At 41.3% G+C, this 24,471-nt stretch overlaps 1 protein-coding gene across 3 annotated transcripts in view; it reads right to left on the bottom strand.

Annotated features, from left to right (window-relative positions):
* Teh1 (tipE homolog 1 phospholipid transfer protein) overlaps positions 1–24,471 on the bottom strand; it is an 80,430-nt gene that overhangs the window by 12,018 nt on the left and 43,941 nt on the right. Inside the window, exons 3-5 of one of the 3 annotated variants that reach the window (XR_013494959.1) lie at positions 12,058–12,152; positions 6,501–6,552; positions 4,608–4,690 (exon numbers count right to left, since the gene is read on the bottom strand). The exons of 1 other annotated variant lie outside the window; for it this stretch is intronic. Coding sequence is in view for 1 of the 2 variants with exons in the window: in XM_078192619.1 (XP_078048745.1) it covers positions 4,565–4,690; positions 6,501–6,552 (178 nt within the window). In the remaining variant the exon portion in view is untranslated. Of the gene's footprint in view, positions 1–4,172; positions 4,691–6,500; positions 6,553–12,057; positions 12,153–24,471 lie in introns of those variants that run through there. One more of the 3 variants, XM_078192619.1, reaches the window with a different exon arrangement.

Genomic DNA, 24,471 nt, shown 5'->3' with positions numbered 1-24,471 from the left:
GTTATTATCCGGCATTCGGATTATCCGGTGTCTGAAAGCCGCGGAATGCACCGCTGATACATGAACCGCACGATAAAACCACTCTGCCGGGAAGGGGGTGGGGGGATGTTGACCCTTTCACGCTGGTACACGGATGGAACGAGGCTCGATACCGTCTATGGGGTCTCGACGCTGACGAAGTGGCCGATTTCGATGGTCCGTGGGAAAAGAGTTGTTGCAGTCGCTTAGCTAAACTCTGCAACGGTTCGTAACCATGGTATTGTAACTTTGTTGCAGCAGGTTATGGACGTTCTACCTCCATGGATATTTTATGCTGGAAAGATACGAAGAATGTTGCTTTCGTGGGATTTTTATGGCACGGCATTTCTGTTTTTCTTTGGTTTTTTTTTCTTTATAAAGACATAATGGAAATGATATATTATTATTATTACTATTATATTATTTGTTATTATAGCATTGGTGTATCGTTATATTATATATTTTTATATTATATATTATTATATATTTAATTATGCGTTATGACCTTGTCTCTGTCTCTGTTTTCCTCTGTCTTTGTCTCTGTTTCTGTTTTCCTCTGTCCTATGTCTTTGCCTCTGTTTCTGCCTTTCTCGTCTTTCCTCTCCCCCTCCCTTTCCCAAAGAGAGGACGCCGGCCGTTAAAGCGCGATGAACGAATTACGGCTGAAAAATTTCCCGGCGACGGACCGCTTTCGTCTCGCTGAATATTTATGAGCCGGCGCTCTGCGGCGGCGTTATCGGCGGCAAAAAGAAAAAATATAAATAAAACGCAGGCGAAGTGTGCCTCGGAGATTCTCGACGTAGAGAGCCGCGCGCGAGCCTGAATAAAACAAGCGGCCGTATCGCGACGCGATATCGAGCCTCGCCTCATAATTTCTCGTTCGGCGCGAGAAACAGACTCGCCGCCGCCGTCGCCTATCGGAATCGCGGAATTAATCCTTTGCACTCGAAGCCGTTTTCTCTGCAAATGTGAAATAATTTTTCTGACCTATAGTATTTCTATAGTATGTGCATAAGTGAGCTTTTAATAGTAAGTGCAAATTGATTCTTGCGACTCGTAGCAACAGATTCACTACTGAATAATTTTTCAAATCTGTACTTTATTGTTATAAAAATTATTTTGTAATAGAATAATTTTAGTGGTGCCTCAGAGTCACCATTCGAGGGTAAAGGGTTAATTCCACCATCATCCGTAACGAGCACCTTGCGGTTCACTACGATGCCTTTAACCCTTTGCATCCTATTATATAATTAATCCTAAATCGAAACTTTATTGTTATAAAAATTATTTTGGAACGTAATATAGTTAAAATAATTATTTCCAAAATTGTCCTCCTAATAACCAATTATCCGCGAGAAATTACGTCGACGTTATCGACGATCCGCGATCCCACCGTCGAGTCGACGAAATGGAATTTATTTGTTCGCGTCGGCCTTTTTCGGTAAATCTCGGCAGACGTCGCGGATGACGGCAATTGGAGCCGGTGATTAATACGTCGGTGTTTCTAGGAAGGATCACGGGAGTTACGGGATTAGGCGTGGCACAGTTCGGTGCAGGGATTAGGCGAAAGTTGTGCGCCGTGTACTTACGTATGTCTGACAAGTTGCGAGCCGGGAACGGGGTCTACATGCACGGAGTTCGGCGTCGCTCGAGGAACAGGCGTCGAGAAAGTTTTCGGAAGACGTGTTCCGGTTGACGGACGCTTGGTGACGTGAGCTCGACGATGTTATTAATAATTATGCTTGTGGTGATTAATAATTATCGTGGCGATTTTATTTCGATTGTTTTTAACCTCAGCAGGTGAGCAGTTGATGATGAGTTAATAGAATGTTAATACAATGTTGGAGATAAATTGTTAAATGGAGATAATAAATTGTTGGGAGTGTCACGTATTGGATTGTATTTAATAAATTAGCAGAACGTTTATAATAATATAGATAAATGATAACAGTAAATTGTTAGAGATTTAGGCACGTTAAATATTGAATTGTATTCAATAAATTAGTAGGATGTTTGTATTTGTATAAATAATTTTGCATTCGATAAATTAACAGAACGTTTATCATAATCGAATAATAATAATAATAAATCGTTATCGCCTCAGACTCCACTTCACCACAGGACCATAAATCGAAGAACCTAACCAAAAAATCGTATCGATTTCTTCCGATCGAAATAACTCGTCACGCATTATGTTAATTACGATTTCAACAATTAGACTTTGGTTTCGCGTTGAAATAATAAAAAAAGGCACGGTGAGAGTCGTCCGACGAGAAGTTACGTCGTCGCATAACCCGTGTTCATTTATCAAGCCCATCGTATTCCGAGCGATTAAAGCCGTCCCCGCGTGATTGATTATGGTAATTAAATCCGTGCGATACTTCACGCGTCCACGCGCTATAGTTTTATAAATACATGCAAATGGAATCACCGGCCCCCGTACGCTTCGATTCATTATGCGGTCTAATTAGATCCGCGGAAGTCCATGCAAATTTCTGATTCCGTCGGATAACGTCCCCGTCAAACCGAAATTACGGCCGGTCGAATTTTCTGTCGGCCGGTCGAATTTTCTGTCGGCCGGTCGAAACGGAATGACGTCGTCGACGATGATTTTTACGGTGATTCTTGCGAAAGTGATCGATCCGCGCGAATAAACTATAGGATACGCAATTATTAATTAATTATTATTACGTTACTTTTTGGTCTCCCTAATGTTTCATATATTTCACGTTTTATCAATCAATAAATCCTGTAAATCCAATAAATTAAAATAAATCCTCTAAATCCAAGAAATTAAAATCAATTCTCTAAATCCAACATAATATACTTAAACCTACAGTATTTCATCCTAAAATACATAATCCCCATTTCACATAATTAATTACATTTTAATTACATTTTAATTAAATTTATGAAATTAAATTTTACGACCTGAGAATTACGCTTCTAAAAATTGCTTTAGACTACGACACAATTTCCACTGGCGCCTCGCTGCTTCAGCGAAAAGGGTTGAAACACCTGCTACCGCTTAATAATGACAGAGACGCGAGATACGATAATCGCGACATTACTTTGAATAATCAATCACCGAGCCCGCGCGGCCGTTAAATTAACATTGACGAAGGTCTCATTTACCGCGGACAATGAGAGCAGGATAATGCATAGGATAAAAAGGTCGCGGGATCCCATAGAGAAGCCACGGGGACAATGGACACCCCTCTCCCTTCTCCGTCCGTATCAGCTCCGGCTCAGGCACGCTCGCGCGCGTTACGCGCGGCCGACTATCAGCTCGGCCATGCGAGCAGAGAAACAGCAGACTTTTATTTCCGATAAAAGAATCAGCGATAACGGGCGGCTCGGCACCAAAGAGAGAAAGAGAGAAAGAGAGAGAGGGGGGGAAGGGTGGGAAAGCTCTCTTCAGAGGATCGATATATCTGCCAGTGCTTATCCGATATTCTGCTTGTGGAATCGAATGGAATGGCTGCTGTCTGCTGGATTACAGACGTCCCGCAAGGTCAGCTTTAAAAATTGAAAATGCGCCGCCACGAAAATCCAGCAGAGAAATGCTGCGGGAATACGCGCTTCGACCTCGCGCGCGCCGCGTTGTCTTCTCCCCCGAAAACAATGTATTCTTGGTTTCGAATATTTTAGCGTGTCGTCGCTTTGTGGATGCAGCATAAGGTAAAGTACAGTAAAATGTTAATTTTTTATAAATGATGATGTTATTGGGAAATGATAAAAAAAAGTCGATGAATTTTTAGAAATTTGGCAATATTGTATAATGTTGTAATATTGGTATTTTTTATATTAAAATCTTGTAATATTAGTATTTATAATATTATAATTGTATAAGATTAGTATTTATAATATTATAATAGTTTAAGATTAGTATTTATAATCGCATAGTATTAGTATTTATGATAGCATAATATTAGTATTTATGATATTATAATATTAATATTTATAATAATATTAACGACTTGTACTATAACAACGAGGTCGACTCCTGACGATCATTTCGTACATAACCTAACAAATATGATTATCAATCGTTTCTATTAAATCGAAGGAAAATTGGAATCGCCTGTCGCTAAAATTATGAATTAAAGCAATTGAAGACAATCGGAAAGTAAATAAATCGCAAGTATTTGTACAATTCGTTTATTCGTATTCAATAGTATATATACTATAATTTACACATAGTCGGTTGGAGCATACATGCATGGTATTCATCGACAATTCTCCGTCCCCCGGCCGCCTTGCATGGAGAGACCGAGACGCCGCGGGAACGTGGACCGCCGTGAAATCGCGTCGCCGAACAACGGCCGGAGACGTTTCAACGAAGCATTTTCATTATCGCGCATTTTCACGAATTTTCGTGCATTTTCGCGAAGCTCGAATTTTCGCGCATTTTCACGAATTTTCGTGCATTTCCACGAATTTTCGCGGGGAGGGAAAACCGATCGTGTGTCCTCCCCCCACGTGGTCTCGGCTTGGCAGGCTGTCGTGAAATCTTGCGGGACCGGTGTACAGTCCCTCCTCTGGTTCATCTGTGCGTCGTCGTCCGGGCTTCGGTGCCGGCACGATAGCGATAATCGGTTGGATTACGGTGCTGCGTCGCCGACGACGACGACGCCGACTGCTTCCGGTTACGGCGTGGCGGAACGTCGATCTGTCGAGAAGAAAAAGAACGGAAAGATCTCCGCCGTGGCTGATTCGATCACCGATCGATCATTCGTGGCGTTCGGCGCGGCGGCCTTTTCTTTTTCTTTTTTCTCTTTGCTTTCGGCGCGTGGACGAATGCAAAAGCACAGCGAGAACACAGCGCGGCACGTGCACACCTGTATGCGGTTCATTGCTTTTCTTTTTTGGCGTGCGCCGTGGCGTGGGCGTGCAACTTGACATCGATCGGCGGGCTTACGGGGTTCTCGTGGAGAGTCCTCGATTGCGCGTCGGCTATAATACATAATTGGCCTTCGGATGCCGGATGCTTTCGCGTTTCAGGCTCGCTCGAATCGTCGGCGATTTTATTAGTCGATCAAAATCAAGTAATGTCGCTTCTAAGGATGTCGATATTCATTTGTCGCCTCGTCGCGTGCTTCGCGTCGCGCGGAAGACGTGGCTGGAGTGGCTTATGGTTTGGGTTAGAGCTAGAGCGACTTGTTTTCTTGTAAACAGTGCGATCTCGGGTTCCTTTTTGCAATTTATGGCGAAATGGTTTATTATATTTTTTACGCGGAATGTCACTCGAAATGTTAATCAAAATATCACTCGAAATGTTACTCGAAATATATATATAATAACAATAATAATTTATGCCACGAATTTTCTGCACTAATAACATAAGTGATCCCATATAACACAGCCCAGTAAAAATTCGCCTGATCAAAATCGTAAGAACCAGTATTTGTCTCTATTTTGTCCGGGTCAAAACGTACCCGGGCACCGGCATCCGAGGGTCAATAAACAACAGCGCCGCGTTCGTATCGTACAAAAGTGGAAACGCTAACGTTCCGTGTATACTTTCGTTTGTACAGAGTAAATGCTCGAAAATTAAACAAGTCAGCGTAGAAATAGACGGACAGGCAGTATAAAAGATAGGTACGATTCTCTAGATTTTCTCTTTTGTTTTTTTTTTTTTTTGGCCCCGTGTGAATGAACGAATTCTCGTTCGCTTTCTCGATGCGAAAAGCCTTAGGAGAAGTATTAGCCTCACTCTGGAAAAAGAGTGTGTACGAACAAACGACACAGTATACGGCGCGTTTGCGTTCGAAAAAACATCTAGTGTTTCGTTAATATTCAAACATTTAGCACGCGTGCGTCGATGATTATATTTAACACAGAGACATCGAACTTGATTGTTCAATTGGGTGCGAGTCACTTCGCAGAAACTGCCGCATAGAATATTCATAACAATTGTTTCTTGTTTATGCATTCGATAAGAATAAAATTTAAAATAGTCTCATATTTAAATACTATAGATTGTTAACAAATGCTATTATTTTAGAGTTAAAGACAACTTTTTTCTATTAAATTATAACAGTAACAATAAGAGATATTAACTTTAATTTTTAAGCAGTGTTAATGTAATACTCGTTTGCATATAGCGAGGATATTAACTAAATAATTCACAAATGCATCTTGCAAGCTCAACAATCATAAATTAATGACACCACTGAATTTCTTCGTTTCGACGGATTTCATAAATCCAGTGTTAAATATATAATTATAAAACCGACATAAACTTTTACATTGTATATTTAATAAAATTCCATAATTATTGTATGCAGCAGTTTCTGTACAGCTTGTCTTACACTATTAAATACAAATTACCCGTAATTAATTTATGGTTATCGTACATCGGTGCAGCGCACATACAGAAAAGCGAACAATAGACAACAATCTCGGTGCATGATAATATCACTCCATACGTATTGCTTGAACGGATCACAACTGTCACAAACGTCATACCGATGGCTTACCAATAATGCACGGTCGCTAGTCTCATGATTTTGGCAATGTCGATGGAAGTAGCTGAAAAAGAAACCCCATCAGTACTTCGAAAGACTTTGAACCTGTAGACGATGGGGTTATACGCGCGCGAATCGGTTAATTAATCCCATCGTTTTCGTTAAATCGATTACAGAAATATCTTAATTATTAAACTCGATGTAATTGTTAAACTTCGTTCACGTGGATTTATTATACAAGGTATCGCAATGATGATAATAATGATAGATTCCTCGGATCATTTGGAGGAAGTTTGTTCTTAGCGAAAATGTTCTGCGAGGCTTCGTTTAGGAGATATTGAAGAGAAACGGTGGCCAATGAGACGCGAGATCAGTTAGCGCGTGACGGCTGAGTCACTAAGCGCCGCTAAGCTCGGTTGACGTTACGCCCCCACTCTTCGACTCGCCCGCCTCGTGTCAGCTAACGCTACTCCCACTACTCTTCGACTCGCTCGCCTCGCGTCAGCTGACGCTACCCCCATCACTCTTCGACTCGCCCGCCTCGCGTCAGCCGATCTCGCTTCTCATTGGTCACCGTTTTTTCTTAATATCTCGTGAACGAAGCCTCGTAGAACATTTTCGCTAAGAACAAACTTCCTTCAAATGATGCAAGCAATCCATCATTTAACAATTACGAGCTACTTTCCGGACACCAACTGTATCTCTCTAGAATCACTGTCATTGGGCCCATTGCGAACTGTGAACAACCCCAAATTGAAAAAGTTCGTGCAGCTGTGTCGAGTCCCTCGAATATTTTCCAATTAAGCAAATATATTCGTTTCTATTTTATTAATTATTTTTTGGGGTTGATTTAGGAAGGGAGAGGTTTTAATAAACATTTTAGGAAAACCAAGATTCACGCGTTCCGATTAGAATTATCGGTCCCACAGCTCGAACACGTTAATTCGGTTCAAGGTGCAGTTCCGCGCGTTTCGCCGAGTTTCACCGAGTTTTACCGAGTTTTAACGGAGTTCCCTCTGTGCTTCCGTAGAGACGGCTTCCAAAACTATTCGGGGAGTCTAGCCTCGTTTTAATCGCCTCGCGGAATTGAAAAGAGCCGGGAACGGCTAATCCCGCACTTCGCAGCGGATCGCGCGACGCTTTGTCCACGCTTGCGTTTTCTTAGTCGGAAACGTTCCGCGAGAATCCACCCTTTGACGTGCTCGCGGATCTACCGGATGGTCATGGCATAAAGGCAGATTCTCAACGTTAATTAATATCTATGTATAGGTAATTAATATCTGCGCGTTAAGAATTATTTATTCTGGTTCTGTTAAATTAGAATGTTGGGAGAAATGTGTTGAAGTCGAATTAAACTGTTTCAGAAATTAGCGTGATTTTGGCCTTTTTTATTTAAAAATTATGATTTAATAAAATTAAATATAATAAAATTCTGATTTAGTTAGTAGTTAATTAGTTGCAATCGCTAAAATTGGGCAAGATTAACTCTATAATAAAACCACGAAATTTTTCTCTACAACAAAACCACGACACCTTTTTCAATAACAAAACCAAAGCACCCGATTCGCGACAGAGCCCTCGAATCCCAAGGCTCGCGACGTTCGATCGTCGGATCCACGTGCAGCAACCGTGTAATTAATTGTCGTCGCGTGTCGATGCAACATCGTTCCGGTAAAAAAAAAAAAACGGAACAGGCTCCGCCGTCCGGCGTTTCATCTTTTTGCGAGACCATGATTTCGACTCGATAAACTGCACGAACTTTTTTTTGCTCCTCCCCCTCCTTCTACCACCCCCGATCACGTGTGTGACACAGTGTCGCGAACGTGACAGCTGTCGGCCGTCGAGGAAACGTTTCGCGCTCTATCCGTCGTTGGAAACGTTCCATCGGCGGAATTTAAAGCGTTCCTTCTCCCCGCCGGGATATTCATATCCACGCGGGGGATGAGAATAATATGGACACGTCGTGCTTTGGGGCGGACGGATCCACGGCAATTCACGTGTCGCCCGACTTTTCTACCTATTTCGACGGTAAGCAACGATTTCTGGACAGCTCGGCGCCACCGTTATATCCGGGACGCTTTGTGCCCCGGTTTTGGGCAGACTTTCTCGATGATTTGCGACGAAGTCATTCGAAGCTTATTATGTATTTATAAAATGGTAAATTGCGTCAACCCCAGAATGCTTGTAAAAGGATCGAAAAACGTCCAAAAAATGTGCAATTTGCAATTTCTCTCTTATCGATCTTTCACTGTTTTATTTTTATTTCAGTAGCTATTATTTAATAATATTTTATTATGCATAGAAAGAACAATACTTGGAATGTTAATTTGTTGCAAGGATGCAAAGTAACCCTTCCTTAAGCACAGTTTGAACCTTTTAATTACCTTAAACCACCAAGGGTTGAAAACTAAATTCGTGAAAATTAGTAGTCGACCTTTTTGTTAAATTATTTTTGAGATGATCGAGCAAAGTAAATGAACCTCGAGACTATAATAAACAATATATCTAGTAAAGTTTATAGAGAAATCGAACGCGACGAGAACCTTATTTTCAGCACTTATTGCTCGACAGAAATATTAAATCACGATTTTCTGTTTTAATAATTTCACAGAACTGTTCTATCCAGATTTTGCAATATTTATTTATAATCGCGGGAAGTGAAAAATGAGGTTGCGTCAAGTTTAATTTTTATATAGGGGTATCAATCTTGTTTCGTTATCAGCGGCGGTCGCGACGCGATGAAATTTTTAAATGGTCGGTGAAAAGGGTCATTTACTTTACCGGCATGCCTGGGGTTGGTTCTGGTCCGGAATAAATTATTACACATTCTCGGGAGAAGAGGCGACAGCTGTTCAGCATTAATATTACGTATTCACGCGGCAGGGTTAACCCTCGAAGCGTGGCTTCTGCCACCGCGTTCGCGCGTCGAAGTAGACCAAAAACGAGTTATGCTACCGGCGCATAAAGTATCCTGTCAAGTTACTATAATTACTATGATTATGCATCGTTTTCGAGAAGCGAAGCGACGGAAAATTTATTTTCCAAACCCAGAAGTTTCGTTGTAGAAAAATTGAGACAAAAATTAATAATTCTACAATGAATATTTATGCGCAATTTCGACGATAATAATTAACCCTTTGCTTGTCGAAGCATTTTCTAAAATCATCCCTCAATAACTATAATATATATATCAATATATATTCGTCAGTATCAATCGAATTTTGTATAATATTAATATAAAATTATATTATATAAACTATATATGATACAGCAATAGAAATGTTTACTTTGTTTATTTATTACAGGATTTGGTATAAAAGTTCAGCGATAACAATTAGGTTAATTAGCAGCGGTCATGCAAAGGGTTAATGGTACGCTGTTTTTTCGGTTTCGTATATGAACTAGAGACAATATTTTTTATTGTAAAATATCTGTTTGCATGGAGCGATTAATATTTATTAAAAATTCTGTTCCATCGAAAAACTTTCGTATATTCGAATTCTACCCTCGAGAAGGCGATTTAAGGGTAGCATTCTGAGATCAATACGTAGAATCAGGCAAGCGGTACACAGTGGAAGCTCGATGCTTGATGAAACGTACGATTTCTATCTAATATATAATAATAATGTAATAATAATATTATTGTAATAACGATATTATAAAATATATTATAATATTATGTAATATTAGTTGTACTAATGATGTTGTAATACAATAATAATATTAGTTGCACTAAAAATATTGTAGTACAATATAACATTAGTTATAATAATATTATAATATAATATTATATAATATTAGTTATACTGATAATATTGTAATGCAATATAATATTAGTTACAATAACAATATCATAATACAACATCATTTATACAAACATTTATACAAAAACCTCGTAGCATCGCAAAAATGATCAGAGAGCTTCAACGGCAGAGCGACAAGCGCCAGAATCAATCGGAGGTTTCAAATAAATTACATTTGATGAATTACTCGTTAATTAGCACAGAGAGCAAAGGGTTGCCTGCGAGTATCAGCGAAGCAGAACGAAGGCAGTCGTTGCAGGTAAATGCGGTAGGAAATACGGCTTTCGGCTTTCGTTATCGATTCCGTCGGTCCAGTAATTTATATATATTATACAAATGCCGTTTAATACGTTCAGCGCTCGCGGATTGTCCATTATTATTTACGCTAAATGAACGCCTTTTACGTTCGAATGATCGGCGACGTTTAATCGCGATTTTATTCGACCAATAATTGGAATAAAAATTTAGTAAAATTCTAATAAAATTTAATAAAAATCTAGTAAAATTCTAATAAAATTCTAATAAAAATCTAATAAAAATCTAGTAAAATTCTAATAAAAATCTAATAAAATTCTAATACAATTCTAATAAAATTCTAATAAAAATTGAAGAGACGATATAGAATCAATTTCAATTTAACAATAGCTCGACGCTGAACGTATCAAAATCACACAAACAATCTCCAAGGATGCGGTCTACCATACAATATTAAGTATAAAAAGTTCTATGGACACATCAAGTTGAAAAAAACTTTTGCTTAAAAGTTATGTAGTACAAATTTTTAAACATTCGCCAGCGAAAGTCAAAGGAGAATATAAAATTAAAAGCAGACTGCAGTTCTTCCGAGGGTATGGTTTCCATGAAAAATAATCGCGCGCGTTGCAAAAGCAAATTTTTAATTAGTAATTGCAAAACCAAATTATTAATCAATAATTGCAAAATCAAATTTTTAATTGGTAATTGCAAAACCAGATTTTTAATCAATAATTGCAAAACCAAATATTTAATCAGTAATTGCAAAAATAAATTTCGATCAATAATTGCAAAACCAGATTTTTAATCGGTAATTTAAAAATTAATCGATTCGATCGAAACAATAGTTCCGCGAATCGGCGTCGAAAGATTCCTGGTCCGCGAATAGATCCACGCGGACGGGAAAAAAACGAGTACAGGAACTGCAGTCTGCTTGTTAATTCGAAATAAACGGCGAACAATCGCGTCGCGTACAAACGAAAGCGTTTCGAATTCGCGGCGAGCATCTGAATCGATTTATATCGCGATAAAATGCTGCTAACAATTTCAGAACGAACATGTGTTGCCGCGTGCTATCGGGACCGTTCCGTTCGTTTTCGCGGATCAAAACAGATTACAAAACAGTAACCGGTTCGCCGGAAAAAAAAACAAAGAGAGATAGAGAGAAAGATATAGAAAGATAGAGAGAGAGAGAGAGAGAGGAGAGAAAAATGTCGAATAAAAAAAAGGCCACGGATGAAACGAAAAAAAGCGAACGATCGGCGCGCAGGAACGTGAAATCCGCGCCGCTTGACACCGTCCCGCGAAAATTCGGCGCGCGACACTATTTTTTCTCGCGTCGTCTATTTTTCCGTTCGTTTTTCTTTTCTTTCTATTTTCTTATTCCGTTTCGATCTCGATCTCGTTTTCGATTTCGTTAGCCTGTTCAGCCGGCGCACGCAAGAAGCTCATCACACGCACATACCCATCTGGACAGAACAAGAGCTCTCGAGAAAAAGCGACGTGGTACTCACGCCGGTGCCCCCGGGTTCTCTCTACGCTCGCACCGAGTTTAACAGTGACGTTCTAATCGCCGATATGTATGTTGCAGAATTTACATAACTCGATTCTGAAAAGAAAGATGAGCAATATGTAGTTGAACGGTCTTTCGGATTATTGGCCGCGGTCGGCGAGATATTTGCAGAAAGCGAGAGATGCAGAGGTGGCAGCGTGACAGAGAAACGCAGCGAGACACAGAGAGAAATAAAGAGAGAGAGAGAGGGAGAGAGAAATATAGAGAGGGGAGGGGGAACGCAGCGACAGAGAGAATTCCGATGGGAATTCACGATTTTTTCGAGCGCGGCGAGAGAGAGCCGATCCGTTTTAGTGCTCGCAATTAGGATACGCGGTAATTCGCGCGATTAATTCCGCGAGCCCCCGAGAAACAGCTGAAAAATCAATTAGCTCTTCGAGCGGAAATGACGAGCCACGGCCCGCAAAACATTTTCAGCGCGGCGAACGGGAATTTTTCGTCGCTTTCGCGAAACACGCTGAAAATCCTTATGAAGTTCTCTACGGGAACGGAATTATCGCGATGTGTTATGCATGATTTACGCGGAATCATGACAAATTAACAGAAAATATATAAGTTCGATAATTTCTGATTGAGATTATTTTCATTGGGCTAAGGATTTGTTTGTTAATTTTATTGTGCTACCTGAAGATGATGTTTTTCAGTTTTTGTTTAATTGTTAATAGAGTTTTATAATGACTTCGGTTTATTTTTCGACGACTTTTCAAATTCTAACCTTTTTTGTAATTGGACTAAATGGCTTTAATTTGTTTTAGTATAGATTATCGTTTGACTGCTTTTTTTTTAATTTTTTATCACTTAGAATGACAAGAAGAAAATTTAAAGTTTTGATTTTTTAACTATTTCATCTCATATATTGTGGACTAGTATACTCTACATAGCATATACTATGGACTAGTGCACTGTACGTTGCATATACTATAGATTAGAATACTATGCATAATATGGACTAGTACTATACATAGTATATGCTATGGCCTAGTATAATAGTCTATTTTACAAGCTATGGATTAGTATAATAATCTATAGTATATGCTATGGAGTAATATAATAGTGTATAGTATATGCTATTCGCTAGTATAATTGTCTACAGTATATCCTATGGATTACTATAATAGTCTACAGTATATGCTATTCACTAGTATAATTGTCTATAGTATATGCTATGTACTAGTATAGTAGTCTACAGTATCTGCTATGGACTAGTAGTCTACAGTATATCATTAGTCTACAGTATATCAAATACAAACGAATATACTACTCACACAATACAACACACTCTATCGCTATCTCGTTCGTAAAATAAATGACGAGATTAGCGGCGTGCGGCATTGTTGCGCTCGGCGAAGAATGCATTCTCGTGATCGTTTTCGCGTCGCGGTAAACAAGCGAAACTAGTCAGGTATTCATTTATTCAGCATCGTAGGAACGTTGTTCGCGAAACGGCAGAATGAATTTCACCTATTCATTTATTCAACTTCCAATACAAATATATTCGTTTCGATATCGAATTAACGAAGCTCGTAACGTGCATTATCCGCGACGAGATTTTATTATGCTAATAACAGGATTTATGCGTCGCGCACGTCGTCGCCTAAACAACAACGTATTAACGACGACTAAACGAAAATTGTTAATTTTTAATCAATCTTTAAAGTCTGTACCGAATTGGCGCTAGTGCCGAAAGGGTTAATCGTTGAACGAGCGAGAGTAGCTTCCGCCGACCCAATATTTTGTAGTCGATCGTTCGTCGCGACCGATAAACGATTGTTATTTTCCTACGGGTTTGCATAATATCGTATCGGTTTGTAAATTTATTCCGCGGAACGGAGCATCGCGTTATGCAAACCAGCGGAGCCGCACGTAATCGCTAACGATTTTTAACCGTGCCGCTAAACCGATAGGCCGTGGTTGTGTCGATGCCGGCTGCTGATAGAATATGATTGATTGGATGATCCGGTCGAACGGCTCGGGCGCAACACCCTTTTTTTTCGGACGGTGTTGCCACGGTGTGCGACCGCGTTCCATCGGCCGTTCCGAGGCCGGAATAATTATTATTCCGCTTCGTCCCCGTTTAGAATGGTATGTCGGGCTTGTGCACTGTACAAGCGATGTCGAAGACGTCGACCACGTTGCTTTTTTAACGTAGAGGTTATGTCAAGAGCGAAAGATAAACAGGAAGGTGAAGTTATAGTCCTCGCGCGACAAGAAGGCGTCTTTAAGTTCGCGTAGTTCCCCCTCCAGTCTGCTTAGTAGAGGTTACGTCCAGAGCGAAAGATAACAAGATATATTTAAATAATACAAATATATATATTTTTCAATTGTTAAAACGTTTCTCTGATTTCCCACTCGATCCAATAATTTTTATCGCGCGATAACCACGATCTGGTAATTACATTAACGTGCGCGATCGATCATGCGCGTGCTCCCCCCTCGCGGGAAGAATTAACCTAAACGCTCCGGTAATTTTGTCGAGTAGAAGTGAAAAATGGGTTACACCGACGACGAAGCGGGGTTGCGAATTGCAGGCTCGAAATCCTTTTTTTTTCAGGGGCGCGCGCGCGTGTGTGTGTGCACGAATAAGAAACACAATGGCATTCGTGGAACGAGGCGGAGGGAAATTACCGGCGCACGCGACGATTACATCTGGGGGATTCCTTCACGCAGAAACGAACTTGTGTCTTGGAAACGTGAAGGTCGGGCGTTATGTAAATCCCGTTCCCTTATCGGGGAGGGGGAGGGGAGGGGGGACCGGTATAACCTTCGTCATTCTTCGACGCCGAGTGGAAAAAGGAACGCGGACGAATCGATTGCGCCAAAAAGAGAAACGAAACCGCTTTCGTGTTGCATTAATATTAGCATGTTTCGCGGCGTTTTATCGAGTCCCGCTCGAAATGTATCATCGGCGGTGGGTCTTGCATACCGTTCTCGAACGTCCAACGGGAATCTCGTGGACGATACAACCCTTTAAGTCGTGTTCTTAACGGTGTTAATCGTTCTACAGATTCGTTCGATTTTTCGAAGGTTTATTTCCACGTTTTGGATGTATTTTTATTAGGTATTTTGGAACCTTCGCGTATTTATTATAAATTACAATAATATATTATAATAACGATAGAACATAATAATAGATTATAATAGTAAATAGAAACAAGGATAGATTAGGCAATAGCAATAAATAACAGAATTAATACATTATAATAATCATATATAAAAGTAACAATATGTTCAAATAATGATAGATGGAAATAATAATATATAATAATGACAGTAATTAAAAATTGCAATACATTTTATAGTAGTAACAAATAAAAGTAACAATACATTATAATACTAATAAATGAAAGGAATATTTATTTTATCAATTAATGTTCCCCCGGGCTTGCAAAGAATACCATTTTATTTCTCGGGACACCCTGTATATCAGCGTCGCGTAGGACAAATCGTTGCCCTATATCACTTAAAACATCATATCGCCATTACACGTATGTAGTTCGCGGCGCACGGTCGGTGACGCGCGCCTGTGTCAATGCACACTCGGGGGCAAGTGGGCGTGTCCGTGGCACGCGGTGGGCGTGTGCGCGGCGACAGATCTTCGGAATCAGGGCGCCGCGCCGCGGCGAAGAAGAGGTCTGGGGTTTCCTTTTTCCGCGCGGCGGATAAGGACGAGCTTCCGCGACGGAAGGCCGGCGACCGTCCACCGCGCGAGATTCGATAAAAGTCCGGCCGGGGAAATTTTGCGGCCGGCACACGCGGACAAAAGCAGGATCTCCGGCGCTTTGATCTCCCCGGTGTCCCTCCCCCCTCTCCCTCTCCCCAGCCCCCGTCCGCAAATCCGATTTTCAGACCGAACAATTTTGTCCGCGACGCTTCGGTCCCCCGCCGGCCCTTAACGAGTTCAGGCGTCCGCGAGACTCCTTTGAGCGACCGACGCTTTTTAACTCGTTTATTCGACCGGGACGCGGCGATGCGTCCGCACCGCGAGTATTCTGCTTCTTAGACAGATCTGCCATATTCTTGCGAATTCGATCTGCTTCGAATCGTTTCACCTGTGTCGAATTGATGCGCTGGTTACGGAGTCTAAAAAATCTAAAATCCACTTCCACATTTCGCCGCATTCAACGCGAAACTTTCCCATTTCCTAGCTTCCCAAGAACTTCGAACTTTGAGAATTTTTTCCGCGTCAACCGTAACCGCAAAATTAATAACTTTTACACAGAATAATTCTACAAATCCTCCCAAATGCAACGAAATATTTTAATCCGCCTTTCCGAGCCTATAAACAATTATAAATAATATTTAAAGAGCGCAAGATGTTCGCATCAATTTTTCATTTTCGAAGACAGTTTATAAATTGACAAACTATAGTTAACATCTGACTGCGCAGATCTAATTACGCATCGAAATAAACAAGAGATCAATAAGCAATATTCGCTTAACAATAACAATATAGAATTCTATTAATTGATATCATTGATAGCCCCGCTAACTCGCCGCCAGAATATTGCAAATAGAACAGTAATTATTGGAACGCGAAACGAGACGTCAACTGCACCTGTTGCTGGCCCAACCTATCCGCGCGTACCCGTCGCTACGGCCGTGGAACAATTTTTCCGAGAAATACACGGCGATACACCGTTCGCCGAAATTTCTGTCGAAACAAGCGGCGTCCAGATCGCGCACGACAGCTATTTATAGTCGAACTCCACGGGGGAATTACTTATCGCCGGGATTCGTATCCTCGGCCTGTTCCGCGTAAGGTATCTAAATTTTGTCCACCTGTTGCCGAACACCGCGCCGGAGCACAATTCAAGCATTCTCAAGCTCCCCCTGTTATTACGCTTCCGCGAACTTGCATTCGCGTCGCCCTAAATTGAAACTTATACCCCTTGTAATAAACATTGTCATCGTTAATGAACCATCTGGTGCCCCTAGCACGGTGTTTATACGCTTTGTAAACGACTGTTTTACGGTGTCGACCGTTCAATCTTGCTCTATGGTGGGATTAATCGCCGCGTAACACGTACACCTGGACTAGGAACTTCGCCGTGGTGAAACTCGTTCGCTTAATTTCCGCGCGTCCGACGGAGAGATAATACGCTTCGAATATACCGTGGACGTGCACCGATCTTAATTGACCCCTTGCAGCAATGTTATCTTCGCAGTTGCGATCATTAAATAATTTTCGAGTCGAATAATTTCTTGGAGGAGAAATAAAATTAATATTTATTTTACAGTTACTTCGGCGCTTTCTGCAATTTAAATTTACCGATCTTTGATTTTTATATATATTGTAATATATATGGTAATAAATATCTGCTATTAATATATATGGTAGTAATATATCTAGTATTAATAAATATGGTAGAAATATATATGGCAATAATATATATGGTAGTATAAACGCTAATATATATGGTAACATATAAAATTTAATATAATTAATAATATAGTAAGCAGGAGATTGCCGAGGTTATTTCAAGCAACTTTTTCCTTTACAAGAACAATCTCCGAGGCGTCGTTACCGAGTTATTAACAAAAAAACCTCGACCAATGAAACGCGGGATCTGTTGCCAGTACTAGCTGGCGCGAGGCGGCGGAGCCAATCAGCGGAGGCCGAGACGGGACTCGGTCGCCTCGCGCCTGTTAATCTCGCGTCTCATTGGTCCGCCTTTTTCCTTAATAACTCATCAACGACGCGTCGGAGACAATTTTTGTAAAGGAAAAAATTATAGCAAATGATCACACGAACCCACCACACCCCAATTTTAAGTCACTTTTGCAATACCCTCTATTACATTTCAATATAAACGAGACGCAATTCTCCGTTCTCGAAAGCCTCGACGAATATCTTCATTAACTTTATAAAGCAACTTCAATTAAACATCCGGCGAACTTTGCTCAAAGATTCTCTCATTCGTCGGCGCTTTGAATTAGGCGAAAGACCGTGTTCAAGTTTTCAAGAGCGGGCTTTCGCGCGTCGCTTCGGCGCGTTGTTGTTTCGTTTAAATGATTTCTGAAACGAGGGTGGCCGCATTCGAAGGATCTCGTTTATGGAAACGGGACATTTGGGTATAGTATAATCGTGCTGCCGGGGTCTTTGACGTGTTTGACGATTTTCTATGAAGACGTTGAGCCGAGTGGACGCCATTCACGCGGCCGTTAATTCGGGCCAACGAAACCGTTTCCCCTACGAATGTCTAATTGATAAGGCATAAACGAAAAACTATTTTCAATTTCCGCGTTAATTCGGCATCGAGCAAGAAGCGTCGGTTATAGTATCCTTTCCTCTGCTAATTAATAAATTGCGAAACCGCGACGCGTAGCCGTTACCCCGTTCCATTATTACGAACCCAATTTCGCTATGCACGCGTTAGGTGAATAATAACCGAGCTCGATCACGGGGAAACACCTAAGCAAGACGAATCCGGAGCTCTCGGGTCGAATGGAAATTCCCCCGGGGGCGAATGAAAAATAAGAAGAAAATATTAAATAATTCCGTCGGACCGCTCGGTTTCTTCCCGCGTAATGAGCCACATTTTTTCCCTCCCCTTCTCGCAGCAAGGGGACGGCGAGAAGGGGGGGCCGGAAGGGGGGTGAAACGCGTTCCTGTTGATACGGAAATCGGTCTTGTTAAATTCTTCCGTGCAATATGATTCCGCGGCCATATTATTTCCCCGGGATTTTCCGCGATAATACGAGCCTCCCCCCCCAACGAAACGAAAGCGAATGGAAAAGGGAGGGAGCGGAAAAGGGGGGAGCGGAGAAGAGGGGGGGAAAACTCGAGATAATTACGTTCTTCGGGAACGGCTCGCGTCCGATATCAAGCCGCGAACTGGGAACAAGAAGTTCCGATCGACGACCGGTCTTAAATTGGAGCTTGTCCAGAAACTCGCGGCTAATAACAACTATCGGGATCTTTGACTGCCGTTCGGGAAGTTTATCCTGGCGGCCGGCGAATTTTCTTCAGGTTGCTCGAACGGCGTCGATCGACTCTGCCTGTTCCGCCGTTAGGAAAATATCCGCCGCGATGTTTTATTAGGTATTCTTTTTAGATTTTCGCTTCGATATTTTCGTAGATATTTTTTTAGATTTTCGCTTCGATATTTTCGTAGATTATTTTCTTCGATATTTTTTTAGATATTCGCTTCCATATTTTCTTAGATATTTTTTTAGATATTCGCTTCGATATTCGCTTCGATATTCGCTTCGATATTTTTTTAGATATTCATTTTAATATTTTCTAGGATATATTCTTACATCCGTTTTTAGATATTTGATGAAGGAAAGATGAAGAAATAAAGAAATATTGTATTAAAAGTAATAGAAAAAGATGTAGAAATATAGTAACATTATATTAGAAGTAATTGAACTAGATGTAAAAATAAAGAAATATTATTATACAGTAGAAATAGATATAGAAAGTGATATAAAAATATAGAAATATTAATGCTACATATAAGCACAATCACCAAATCTCAAGTAACTGAATTAAATCAACGTTTACAAAATAAATGGAGTCTCCGTTCCATCGCAAAGAAACGGGTTACAACGATTCCTCGATAATTCCCGGTCGAGGCTCGGCGCCAAGCTAGATCTCTTTAAAACTCGCTTCGGCTGAAACTCGCGTCGCGTTTAACACAGAGAGCACTCGATTAAGTCGGCCGATAAATCCGCGGGGGGGTCCGAGCACAGCGGACGATCGTCCTTGTCGCCGATCGCGTCGAAAAAAATGACAGACAGAACGGGTCCGGTCGATATGAAATACGCGGCAGCGTCTTTATGGCAGCATCGTCTCCCCACGAAATCACCATAGCGCCGCGGAAAAACACTGGCGCGATGAGAAGAAAACCCCGGGGGGGAACATCGCGGCACTTCGGCGGAGACCTTACATAAATAAAACCCGGGGCCTGGAAAGGAGGACTTACGACGCGCGGCGGCGGCTACGCGCGCCGTTTCGGTGGGAATTAACGGCGCCGTAACGCGAGCCGGAACGACGAAGATCCCGGGGAAATGTCGTCGCGCGGCCGCCGTTGTTCGCGCTATTGAAAACGTATTTCGACGGTTGTAAATTCCCGCTCCCCCCGTTGGGGGAAGGGGAGAGGCAAGCCACCCGCGGTCCCGCGGGCTCGATCGCCGGGAAGAACGCGCGCCCCGGCCTCGATTATCGCTGACCCTCTTCTACCCTCCACCACCCACCCACCACCACCCTGGGATGAATTATTGAATTACACGATCGTACTTCGATACGTGCGCCAGATATGCGGGGCGAGTATGGTGCGTGGATATCGCCGGCATTGAAATCTCCGATCGGCGATTAGCCGACAATTAATTCGGTGATTAACGACGCGATCGCCGGGCGAACAGTTGTTTCTGCATGGCGTCGACGTGCGCGTGGACGCCGTTTAACCCCTTGTCGTACTTTAACCAGTCGGACTCGTGACGGAGATTATTTAATATTAAATATTAATATTAATATTTTTAATAATATTCTGTTAATACTTTATAGACCGGTCGTCAGGTCGTACAAATTTTCGTTTCGTGAAAACGAAACCAAACGTGAACTTAAATCTCACGATTTTTATCAACAGACAAACGAATCGCTTTTTTTTAATAATTTCGCGAGATATTCCAGCAACGCTACACGTTTGAAAAATATTGTTACAACACCGTGCGCCGTGCTGCGCTGCGCGAAGCATAATTTTTCCTGTCATTGTCTAATTGGACTGAAATATTAACGGGGGCGCGACGGAGGCAGAGAGATCGGAGAGAGTGCGTCCAATTAAGGGGATCCTGGAACGCGGAGTGGTATTAATTGTTTCCGACGAAGACTCGTTTACGGGAACAATACCATGGGACGTTAATAATTGCATTGGAAAAGCGCCGTGGAAGCGAATAATTCGTCTCGCTTTCTGCGAGCGGAGCAGAGCGGAGCAGAGCGTAGCTGCGTTGTCTCGCGTGTCTTGAATTTAAACAAGATATTAAAAGTTGTCGGCGACGGCGATGTTTCGTCCGACGGGAAATTTTCTGTTTCGAGCGCGCAATTCTTGTCGCGATAAATAATAATGCCGTTCGGTACGGCGTCGTCAATTTTTATACACGTATTACATGGCGTTCGAGAGACGAGCGCGCGTCGGGGTAAAAGAAAAAGTGTACGAGAGGGGAAGCCGCGCTTGAATATTTAAGGGGCGCTCTCGCCATGAGAACCCGATAAGCACCAAAGAAATGGTTCTGATGCTTCTGTTGAGGCTCTTCCGAGAACAGTTTCAAGAGAATCGAAATTTTCGAGTCGGCTAACGCAGCTTAACCGCGTTAAATATACAACGCGAAATGACGCGCGAGTGCTTCTTTTAGACGGCGAGGACGTTTTTAAGACGTCGTTAAGACGTCTCGGATGTTTTACGAACGGAATAGAGATTGTTTGGAATTTTCTGTGTTGCAAATCGAGGCGTCTTTTAGATGACTTTTAGACGTCTTTAAGACGACTTTAATTGTGTTTTAGATGTCTGTAAGAAGCCCTTTAATTGTCTTTAAAACGTCCTTTAAACGTCTTTAAGACGTCTCGAATGTTTTACGAACGGAAAAGAAATTGTTTAGGATTGAAAATGTCGTCTTAAAGCCATTTAAAGAACGTCTTAAAGACGTTTAAAGAACACCTTAAAGACATGCAAAGGGCGTCATAAAGGCGTGTAACTGTCGTCTGTTAAACGTCTTAAAGACGTCTCTGAAACGTCTTAATAAAGACACAGGACGTTTCTAAAACATTTCCATTCGATACGTCTCAAAGACGTCTTAAAAACGTCCCTCACCATCCAACAAAGCACATATATCATTTTAACATGTTTTAAAATCATTTATCTGGAAGCCTACTTACAATAGCAACTTAAACAAGACACCCTGTAAATCACTGATTTTATTGTGCCTTAAAATGCTACGCAGCGTATCAAACGGGAACGTAGAGCAAATTAGAGCAATAGCGCGAACAGATAATCGAACGATGTATAATTCACGAAAACGATGTATAATTCAAGAAAACGATGTATAATTCACGAAAACGAGGAGCAACCATTGGAAACCTATTAACAGCTCGACGCGAATATAATAGGACGACGCGCAGAGACAAGCAGAGCGACGTCCACTGTTCGAAAACTTGGCACGGGAGCGCCGTTAAATTTGCAACACCTCAAACCCGCGAGCAAAATCGTCAGATTTCGAAACGCGACACACACACACACACACACGCCGCACGGAATACATAATCACGCGAGCCAAGCGATCTCTCAATTATTCGCGCGTCCATTAACACACTGCCCGAGTAAATCATTGTTACAAGACGATGACACGTGTTCGCTTTGTCTTTTTTTTCTCCTCCTAATTTGCGGACGCTTTCCTAATTGCTGCCATGAACACGGCGATCACTGTATCGCGTGTTTCGAAAAAATAATTCGACGTCGCGTGTCCGAGCGAAAAAAAAGAAAAAAAGGGATGCGTTTCTTTTCGCCGAGCAATCCATTAGCGTCGATTAATCATAAACAAACGCGGGCACGCGTAATTGCAGATCGTGGTCGCGTAAACGCAATCTCTCGATGCCGCGTATCACTTGTCTCGTAAAGATGCTTGACCGTCGCGTGTCGCTGAAAAAATTATTATCATCCCCCCCCACTCCGCTCCATCTCTGTTAAGAATTCAATCGAGAATATCTGCGTATTTTTAGCGACACGCGACGAGACGATTAAAACGGACGATTGTTAAATAAATCAACGGCGATACGGTCGGACGTTCCTTCCGACCTCGAAGATTTATCTTTATCTTGAAACAATTAAATATTTAGTAGCGGCTCGCTTTCTATTTATAGCCGCTCGTTAAATGAAAACATTAACCCTCGTGCCAATTTGGTAAAAATGTCTGAAATGAATGGTCTGCGGTTTTCTTTTATATTTATTGCTTTATCAATGATTTATATATAGCTTAAATTATTTATTGGTTTAGTTATTCGTCTACGAAATTAATTATTTAACACGTCTGCCAGCAGGAGACTTTTTATTTCGCGTCAGGAACGTCATATTGATTGCTTGAATTTTATTACTTAATTATTTATATATGATATAAATATTGTATAAATATTTTACATTATTTTATGTTATATATACGTTATTGTGATGTATAGCTCGACATTTAAAACATTTTCTGCTCCTCTCCGACCACATTTTCATCATACTCAAAACGACAAATACAACAAATATAATAATATAATATAGTATAATATAATATTTATAGAAATAATGAACGAATAAAGGTTGATATATTATAACAAAATAATTATTAAAATAATTATTATTATATTATAAAATATAATATATACAAAAATATTACATAATATAATAATATAATAGAATATTCATAGGAACAATGAACGAATAAGGGTTGTTACCGCGAAACGATTTAACCTGGAACAACATCGTTCCGCGTCGTCGTTCGAGTGAAAAGGGTTAACGGGGCACCTCTCGCCTCTGGAAACGAAAATTCACGTTTCCCGGCCGGAGCCCCTGGAAAACAAGGCGAGCAAGCCCGACGGACGCGTACGTGTTAATATCGTCAAGAACAAAACGGGCGCGCGCGCGCGCGCGGTGGGCTCAACAGATTCGCCAGACCGCCGAGCAGTAACATAATTAAATGACGAAAATACGAGTGGGGGAGGAGGGGGTTGGCTGGCACAGACCCTGTTATCCCGTTTCATTTCGGCTGACGCGGGAACGCCAACCGTAAGGCGGATAGCGTGATTAATCTAGCAGACAAACCGCAGAATTTCATTTGGGCATCGCCGGCTGAGTGTACGCGGAAACACCTATCTCGCCGTTCTACGCTTCCAAGGCATCCCTGGCAAATAGATATGTATTTCTGTCGTTCGCGAAATGCCCTCGCGATTGCACGCTGTTCTCCGCCCCTCCCCTCCTCCACCTTCGCGTGATTGATACACTACGGCCGATTAGTTCCGAAGAGGCACTCTTGAGGCACGTTTCACGGTGACGTCGACGAACGGCAACGAATTTGTCACACATTTGTCTGCGCGCAAATTCGTGGAAAATATTAACGCGAAATTTAACTCGGTAGAAAATGATGAAAGTGCATTTATTTGGGTGCGATTTTTATTTAATGTTATGGTTTATCAATTGACATATCAATCGATTTATCAATTTTAAAATGAAAGATGTAAGATAGTATTGTATATAGTATGTTGTATTTTGTATATAGTATATTGTAATTATATATAGGATATTGTATATAGTATGTAGTATTTTCTATATAGTATGTTGTATGTTGAACATAGTATATTGTATACAGTAAACTATATATA

This window comes from Augochlora pura, chromosome 10 (genome assembly GCF_028453695.1).
Source record: "Augochlora pura isolate Apur16 chromosome 10, APUR_v2.2.1, whole genome shotgun sequence".
Classification (NCBI taxonomy): Eukaryota; Metazoa; Arthropoda; class Insecta; order Hymenoptera; family Halictidae; genus Augochlora; species Augochlora pura.
The sequence above is the reverse complement of the archived record's forward strand: the minus strand, read 5'-3'. Positions and strand labels throughout refer to the sequence as shown.